Source organism: Crocodylus porosus, unplaced genomic scaffold, assembly GCF_001723895.1.
Source record: "Crocodylus porosus isolate Cpor-Errol unplaced genomic scaffold, CroPor_comp1, whole genome shotgun sequence".
NCBI classification, from domain to species: Eukaryota; Metazoa; Chordata; order Crocodylia; family Crocodylidae; genus Crocodylus; species Crocodylus porosus.
In genome coordinates this window covers 53300673-53309651 of record NW_017728907.1, presented here as the reverse complement: position 1 = coordinate 53309651, position 8979 = coordinate 53300673, and the positions used below count along the sequence as shown (strand labels likewise).

The window sequence follows — 8979 nt, the reverse complement described above, 5'->3', positions numbered from 1 at the left end:
TCTCACAGGTCATGCAGTCTCCTTGAAGGAAATTTAGTCTTGGCACCTCTTTCCCTTCAAGGAGACTGCCACCAAAGCAACAGGTAGAGAAAGTGAGGTCTGTACTAGCTCACTAGGGAGAAACACATCCAGGTAAGTGTGCCTGGGGTTCAAGGAAATCCATTTTGGCCATCCCTTATAACCATGTTGCCACTACATTAAGTGGTCTCTTCTACTCTGAGTTAGTTTTTTAAATGAAGTTCATGGTCAAAGTCACGGAAGGTGAATTGTAGTTGCTGATAAAATCTCTCTAAGGAAATTCAAGTTGCATTGAGTCTTTCTGCTTAGAGAGATCCTAAATGGCTGCTTATAATGTCATCAACAATCAGTAATTTGAGTAAGGACACAAATAAATGTTTCCTGATTTTCTTTCCAAGAAGGTGCAAATTCAATTTAGTTTATACTTTAAAAGCCATGATTCCCTTCTCTTTTTTGGAATGAATGTTGGAATAACAGCCCTAATCCTCAATGAAGATGTGATAGACATGATAGGACTTTTGAAAGTCACAGTTCATTTTTCTTCTTCAGGATGATTTTCCTTACAAGCTCATTGATGTAAGGCTTTATCTCATCAATAGAAACAGTAGAGTCCCAGGCCTTCACCACTTTCCCCTTAGGGTTCACCAAGTACTTCCAGAAGTTCCAGGTTGGTTCCTCTCCTGTGGATTCTGTATGTGAAAATAAAATACAGTAAAGAAATAAAAACCACATGAGCCTGTTCTTGAAATGACTATCACAGTGGGATGACTGGCTTCTCAGAGAAAGGTGGTACAAAGAATAAAGGATAATTTACTTTGAATGTCAGGAATGGGTTTTCTGACACAGAGATACTAGGCTGGGAATAGTCCCAGGAAAACTAATGGAAGCTCAGTCACTTGGCATGGGCAAAACACTAAAAAATGCACTGGCAGGCAGATCGAGCCTAGGAGCATAGGAATATCTGTAGCAGAATTAACCAAAGGTCCATGTATCCTGCATGATGCCCTGATAGTGGCCAGTACCAGATGCTGCAGTAGGAAATAATGACATAGCCCAACTCAGGGGGCATTTCCTTGTAATCCTCATCATTGGTGGCTTTTCTTTGTATGTCCTAATGTTTGACAGAGGCAGGCAGATTCTTGTGGCTGATATCTTTTATTGGACCAACAGGATGGCTGGGATAGACATATCTGATGGGGTAGGCAGGATCTAATGAAGTAAGCCTGCTGCTTACAAAAGCTTATGCTGGGCATCTCTGGCTCAGCTAGTCTGTGCGGTGAAACTCTGCTCTGCCTTCTGCCTGACTTCAGACTAACATGGCAAACTACCTCTCTCTGGGACAGACATAGACAAACTTTCAAGTACTGCAGTATCCTTCCTAGGGTCTGATGTCTAATCATTTCCCCAACCCTCCCCATCTCCGGGATTGTAGGATATGAAATGAAGATGTACAGTAATGACATTTTTAATCAGACTAAAGCTTCATGTCTCTCAATAGGCAATAAGATAGGAATCCAGAGCTAATCAAGCAGCTTTCCATCTGTGACCACTGGTCTTATGATGGGAAAAACACCTGAAATCAGGTTGCCAAGTACCACTGAGCACTAAGCACACTCGTGCTAGTGACTTTCATGGTAGCTTACTGCAGTAAATATATTGCTTGCAACAGCAGATTTTCTTTTCCGCGGACCAAGGGGAGAGCAATAGGATTTGCAGTTTGCATGTAACAAGTCTGTGGCAGCCAACCAGAAATAAAAAAGCACGAGGATGAGCTTGGAAGAAACTTCCCTGGCAGGAATGTGAGCTCTGGCCACTGAGGATTGCCTTTAGCAATCACATAGCGGGGAGAGCAACATTACTGTGAGTCCAGGGGTGAGTGGAGACAAAGCGGTGGTGCTGGGCGGAGGAGGCAGTTCAGTGTGCTAACATGCAACAGTGGCAGGGATTAGATTTGTTTCACCTCCCCAAAACTGTTTTCTGCCTAGTTGCTGAAGACTTTAATTTCAGTTCAGTACTTGAATGGTGTTTGGGGCTTTCGCTCAAGGTATGAGAAACCAGTTCTTAGATAAAGAGCAGCCTGCTTTATGGAACATTTTGCTAGCTGACTGCTGGAAAACAACCCAAACTCCCACAGCTTCTTGGCTCTGTCCCCACAGATTCTCACTGCAAATCATGGGATGGGTTCTGCACTACAGTTACTCCAAACTCCTGGTGAGGAATGTGGAAGGGATTTTTCCAAGCAGGTGCTTGTACTGCTTTGTGCTTGGGGTAGGATATTGTGTGGGGTAGGTATTGTGGATAATTTCCCTCCTCTCAACCTGCAGCCCTGCTGATGCATCTCATCAGTCTTAACTCTTTACAGGCTCTGTTTTGTCATGGCCAGGATGTTTTGGAGGAATGACTGCAAAGTGGAGAAAGGAAAAGCAGGCAGTAATTTCCATGGTAGTGGGTGCATCTACACATGCATATTTAATTGCACTTTAATCAACTCTGGAGCTTATTGTTCCAGTTTATTCAAGTTGGGTGTGATCTGCACAAGCGCCTGCACTGAAGCACTGCTCTGACCCAGCCAGCCAGGGCAGCGTCTACATGTGAGCTGCTGCGGAGTTTTTTACTCCTCACCAAAAGAGTACTTGTAAATACAAGTATTAAATACAAGTAAATTAGTTTACTTCAGACTAATAGGGGTGCACATGTAGACACATGACATTGACTGCATAGCTAGTCTACTGTGCAGTAAATGTCTCATGTAGATACACCCAGTGACTGTGACCAGGTACAGAGGAAGTATACAGGATGTTACGTGCAGGAGGAAGCATATTTCTAGACGTTCTGGACCAGACCATGTTCCACCCCCTGGGCACAGAGTTATGATTGTATTCCACCCTGCTCCAGCTGCTGAAAAATTCTTAATGCAAAATATGGGTGGCTGCTCACCACTTTTTAAGACATGAGGCTAGGATGAGTGAAAATACTAACAGATGCATTAAGATTTTTCCAGGGACTTGAGATGGGTGGAGTTGGATTATGCTGAGTTAGTTATTCCCTTAGGCTTTTAAGTGGCACTAGGACCTGCACATCAGCATCAGAATTTGAGAACACATCACCTACAAGTATTTCATGTAGGCATTTAGTAAAATACCCCTAACGATTCGGTTTGGTATCCTAAACTTGAAACTTCTGGATGCTGTGTGTCAGCTCAAAGCCAGTCAGCACCAGGGACTCATGTCTTAGATAAGGCTGCTGCAGTTAACACTCACCGATTAGGTATTTGAAGACAGCGTTGGCACCAGCACCACTGACCGCAGTTTTGCTGAACAAAGGGAAGGTGGCTCCATAAGTCTTTCTGGCAAAGTTCTCAATTTCTTTGTTGCTGTCTGGTTCCTGCTGCCCAAACTGATTACATGGGAATGCCAGCACGTTGAAATGATACGGGCCGAGGTCTCTCTGCAGCTGTTGAAGAGCTTTGTAGTGGCTGTCTGTATAGCCACATTCACTCGCAACATTGACCACCAGGGACACCTGAAGCAAAATAAGTTAAAAACATGCTGTGCCTGTTAGTTTGACAACACCTCCTAACAAATAGCTTATTAAAATGATCCTCAGAAGAGTGGTTTCTTCTGTCTCATAGCATTGGCACTAAACTAGACAATCCACTTATCAATGTAGATTCACAGACCTTAAGGCTAGAGGAGATCATTAGGATAATTCAGTCTGACCTATATAAAAGGGGTATAAGGGGGAAGTTACACATTTTACTTAGACCATAGCAAATCTGTGGACTGTTAAGCAGTGTTAAACCTTGAAGTTTAACTGTAGGTGGTTGCATGTTAAGGGTGAATATTGTTTCTTACCTGCACAGCTCTGACTTGCCACTAGAGGGCTGGTGAGCAGGGGGTGGCTAGAAACCAGAGCTCCTCACCTCTGTTCCTGTTCTGGGTGGTTGGTGTTGGGAATGGTACATTCTGGGATGCTGGAGGACTGCAAATTGCTCATTTTAGCTATGTGGATCAAACTAAAGTTACCCTAAAACAAGCTGAGTAGCATGACCCAGAGTTAACCCTCAACTGAAATGGCATAACTTTGGGATGTTTAGAGGGCACTTACCACAAGTAAATGAGGTTTCACATGTAGATGCTCTTTAGTGCCTTTCTTATAGTCTAACATGTACCCTTACCCTAAGACTTAATTCGTTCCTGGAATGAGCCCATTACCTTGTGGGTGAGCTAGATCCGAATCTTCACACAGGCATCCAGGCTCAATTAAAAGACTCCAAGTGGTGGAGGAATTACTGTAGCCCTTGGGAACCTCTTCCAGCAGCTCATCATTTTCAGTGTTTATTAAAAATACATGTCTCATTTCCATCTGGAGTTTTTCTGACTTCAGTGTCTGTCATACAGGAACTAAGACCTATTTTATTCTACAGTCAACTGCAGTGCTACGATATTCATTCTGTAGGCCAAGAACCAGCACCCCTGCCTTTATCAGGAGGCAAATAAATTGACAACATTTTATCTTGCTCCCATTTGTAACATCAGGATTTTGCTACTGGCTACATTGAAAAGAAGGTCACATTCAAAGCTGGGCCACTTGAATGTTGGTGGAAGCAGGTACAGCTCTACTGAAGTAGAGTCACATAGGCTTACACTGACCTGGGCTACCCTTGGTCAAGCCAGTATGATCCCACTAATGTTGCTGGTGTTGCTGAGAGCAGAAGTTCTCTGTATTTTCTCTCCCTAATCTTCTGTACGTGATCTTGGACTTGGGCTGTTTTGGTTGCTGCTGTGATTCAATTAGTAATGATTTCCCCAAATGGCCCTAAACTCCAAATTGTGTAGGTAAGAAATTCTCACTACAGGAGACCCTCGCCATTCGCAGGGGATACATTCTCATATCCCCCACGAATGGCGAAGTCTGCGAATAAGGCACTACGTTCATGAATGCCATCTGCAATGCCAGTGCCCCTTGCAGCTGGGAGGGGACACAGCTGCGCTGGCAGCAGCAGGAGCCCGGCGGCGGCAAGCATGGAACTCCCAAGGAGCTCCTTTAAGTGTATTTAAGATTTAGGTTCAGCATTTGCGAATGTTTGAAACCGTGAATGCTGAACCTGCGAACAGCGAGGCTTTCCTGTTATTGTAATTGTATGTATTTTTTTTTTAAGTTTAATCCTCACAAAATAGCCAGGCAATTTTAAGGTATTCTTATGATTGCATTGCAGTCTGAGTTGCCTCTAATGTTTTCTTCAGAGAGGATTAAAACTGATTTTGACAGCTCTTCCATTACTCTATGAGTTTATCATTAACAATAATATTCTACATTCACACAGAGCCCCATTTTATTTGCACAGGGCTCTACTTTTCAAAGCACTGTACAAACATTAATTAATTGAACTCACAAGTTAAGAATGTCAGTGCAATTTAACACAAGTCTGCTGTAGAAAAGAGGTAGGATTGGAACCAGAACCCTGCCTTGCTTACACCTGCAGTCATAGTGGCTGTATAATATATATCAGCATAGACGTTGACACTTCATTCTTAAACTGCAGACAGATCTATTGATCTAAGTCAATCGAAGCATCTACTAAAACCTGCATTACTAGCAGAGGCATAACAAGGCAACTGGGCACCTAAGGCACAGGATGCATGGGGGCAGGGGTGACTTCTGGCTGTTGCTGTGTTGCTGGCATGATTGTGCGGCTGCAAGAGCAGCTATTATTTTTCTGCCTCCACCAAGTTGGCTCCCAGGGCTGCTGCCCCAGTCACCCCAGCCTAGTTATGTTACTGATTACTACAGCTGTAACAATAGCTATTTGTATAGATTTCATAGATGTTAGGGCTGGAAGGGTCCTCACGAGATCATCGGGTCCAGCCCCCTGATGATTGGTATGTATCTTTCAATCAAGGAGCTCAGAAGTATCATACGAATTAATATGTCAGTCTCATATAATCTCTGTGAGAGAGGTCAGGATTATTATTACCCACTCGAATGGGACCCCTACCCCATTACTGAAGGAGAGAGGGAGCCAAGGACCAGCTGGCTGGCTCCAGCCTCCTGGACAAACCAATAATGCCAGAGGGCCCCTGAATAAAATGGCCATCTGCCCAAGGTGTGGCCAGTAACTAATAAGCCTGGGGTGGAAGTAGTGTGTCAGGTGACCCGGAGAGGGATATATAAGCCCAAGACGTGAAGCGGGCAGGGCAGTCTGGCCTTTCAGACTGCTGGAAGCCATGCTACAGGGAGGAGAAAGGCCAGCCTGCTTAAGGAAGAAGGACTGCAGACCACAGGAGAGCTCCTCGACAGCTGGCAGGCTTCGTGGCCGCAGCAGGGGCTAGCAGGCCTGCAGCTTTCACCCCGCTGCGCCTTAACACAGTGTCACCCATGTCGTGAGTTTTGATTGTCCTCAGCTTGAGGTGCAGTTTCCCCCAACCCCCTGCACCAATCTCTTTGAAACTTGGCAGGCTTCTTTGCTTCAGCAGGGGCCACCACCCCTGCAGTTTTGACCCTACTGTGGCTTAACACATACACGTGACATGAGTTTTTTGCTTTCAAGACTCTGAGGTGCAGTTTCCCTGAAAACCCTGCACCTATCTCCTTAAAATGTGGCAGGTTTCATGCCCTCAGAAGGGCTACTGTTCTTGCAGGTTTCATCCAAAGCAGGCCAGAAATGACAGTTACAGGCTGTTTTGAGCTTCCCCATTGTAGCCTATGGGCAAAACGTCGAAACAGTGATCGGCTGAAACACAAGTCAATATGGAATGGTGCCGTTTCGCACAGCCCTAATAAGCACTGTGCTATCAAATCCCTGCTGGGCTGGTCAGGATGGGGAAGCCCTTTCCTAATCAGAGCATCCTGCCAGGGCCTGGCCACACCCCGCCTCCACCCAGCACTGGTTGCTCTAGCACCTCCTGACTTCTAGTCTGAGCCACTGCAGGCATGTGCCTGCATGTCTGGGATGTCTTTACACTTACAAACTGATTTAACCTAAATGGGTTAGACTAACCTGTAAAGATTGAATCAATTCAGGCTCAGGCTTTTTGCATGTCTGTCCCTAGCCTTGAAGTTTGGGTTCCCAGCTGCCCCTGCCTGCATGGCTTGGGCTGGTCTCCATGGAGACCCCAGCTTCACCTGCAAGGGAAAGCTTAGGCAGGGGTTGTCATGGAGACCAGCCCCAGCCACACTGGCAGTTCACAGGGCAGAGCAGGACAGGGGGCTGCTCTGGAGTCACTGAGAACTTGGGATGGGGGCAGCTTGCTCCAGGGCCAGGGCAGAGCCGCAACCTGTAGCTTGCATGCTCCAGGCAAGGGATCGTGGCTCTGCCATGGCTCCTTGCAGTGGTGACAGCCTGGTCTGCAGCAGGGGCAGAACCATGATCCCCCGCCCAGAGTGTGCAGACTACAGATCGTGGCTCTGCCATGGCTCCGGAGCAAGCTGCCATATCTCAAGTTCCCAGCGGCTCTAGAGCAGCCCCCTGCCCTGGTATACCAGCACCACTCAGGCTGTGGCTGGGGTCTCCATGGAGACTGGCCCAAGCCATAAGGGCAGGGGCTGCTGGGAAATGGAGTCTGGCTGCCAGCTGCATTGGCCACTTTGTGCCCCCATGTTTTATGCCTAACTTCAGCTTGGAAAAAAAACAAGATGTGGGGCTGAGACTGAGATCAACTGTTAGAGGCTCCATGGTCAACCAGCTGATCACGATCTACCAGTTGGTGGCTACTGCTATAGAGCAGTTCCTCATGGCTTGATATCTGGAGTGTTAACTAGAAAATAAATGTGCTTTGTTACTTCTACAGGATTTTTTTTTCCATATTGGCTTGTCCTGCTGGTTGGTTACTTTTCTTTTTTGTTAAAAAGGTTAAACAAGAAGGTTGGAGCACTTGTATAGGCCAGATGCTTGGAATTGGATAGCTTGGGGTACTTGTAATGGAATACAGATCTAGGTGTCACCAGGTTGACAGTCCAAATGGTGCCAATACTGGGAGAAACCTACATGGTGACTATCAAAAATGAGTTGGCTGTCTCAGTCCCATTCCGAACAAATGGATGTCTACAATGCCATCACTGCTGGCAGCCTCAGCAGAGATGTTGTGGAGTGCAAAAGAAATGTCATCCTTATTCCCAATGTGGAGGGAAAACAGATATGGGGTGGGTGGATCTGAGAGAAGCATGCATTACTGCTCTTCTTGCTGTCCCAGCTTGTTGTGGGAATGAGCAAAGGGGTTCAGGGCTGTCAACAAAGCACTTTTCCTAAGTGCTAAAATGCACTCACATCGCATTTTTTCATTCCTATAATATTAGATAAAATATAATCTGTGAAATTCATGAAGGAAATTATGATGGGCTGAAAGTCCACAAACTGCATCAGAACTTGGGTTATCTAAGTGGAAAATATCAATTACAAAATGTATAACAGGGTAACTGTCTTGGCTTTCTGGACATTCACAGTTGCCAGCACACCAGGTATCACAAGCATCCAGAACTTTGCAGCATCCCTGGACTGCAGTAACATTAGTAGCTAGTACTTTAAGGTCTAGGGTCCAAGATGGGTAGTCCTAATTCCACCTAATAGAGTGTGGTGGGGTGGAGCCCATGCACATTATGGCTCTTAGCTTTAAGGCTTTTGTGTAGCTTTACTTAGTTTTATTGTTTCATAGTTTCAAGGGTCAGAAGGGACCTGAGCAGATCATCTAGTCCGACCCCCTGCCATGGCAGGAAAGAGTACTTGGGTCAGACGACCCCAGGAAGGTGTACATCTAGCCTCCTCTTAAAAACCTCCGGGGTAGGAGCCAGCACCACTTCCCTTGGAAGTTGGTTCCAGATCCTAGCTGCCCTGACTGTGAAGTCGTGCCTCCTGATGTCTAGCCTGAATCTGCCCTCTGCCAGCTTGTGACCGTTATTCCTGGTCACTCCTGGCAGTGCTCGGGGAAACAGTGACTTCCCCAATGCCTGCTGATCCCCCCTGAC

The 8979-nt window shown here is 46.0% G+C and overlaps 1 protein-coding gene across 1 annotated transcript in view; it reads right to left on the bottom strand.

The window, feature by feature from the left end:
• Nucleotides 1-454: 454 nt before the first annotated feature.
• GPX7 (glutathione peroxidase 7) overlaps nucleotides 455-8979 on the bottom strand; it is a 12601-nt gene continuing 4076 nt past the window's right edge. The window contains exons 2-3 of the mRNA XM_019531438.1: nucleotides 3279-3540; nucleotides 455-707 (exon numbers count right to left, since the gene is read on the bottom strand). Coding sequence (XP_019386983.1) covers nucleotides 544-707; nucleotides 3279-3540 — 426 coding nt within the window. The 3' untranslated portion in view covers nucleotides 455-543. The remainder of the gene's footprint in view (nucleotides 708-3278; nucleotides 3541-8979) is intronic.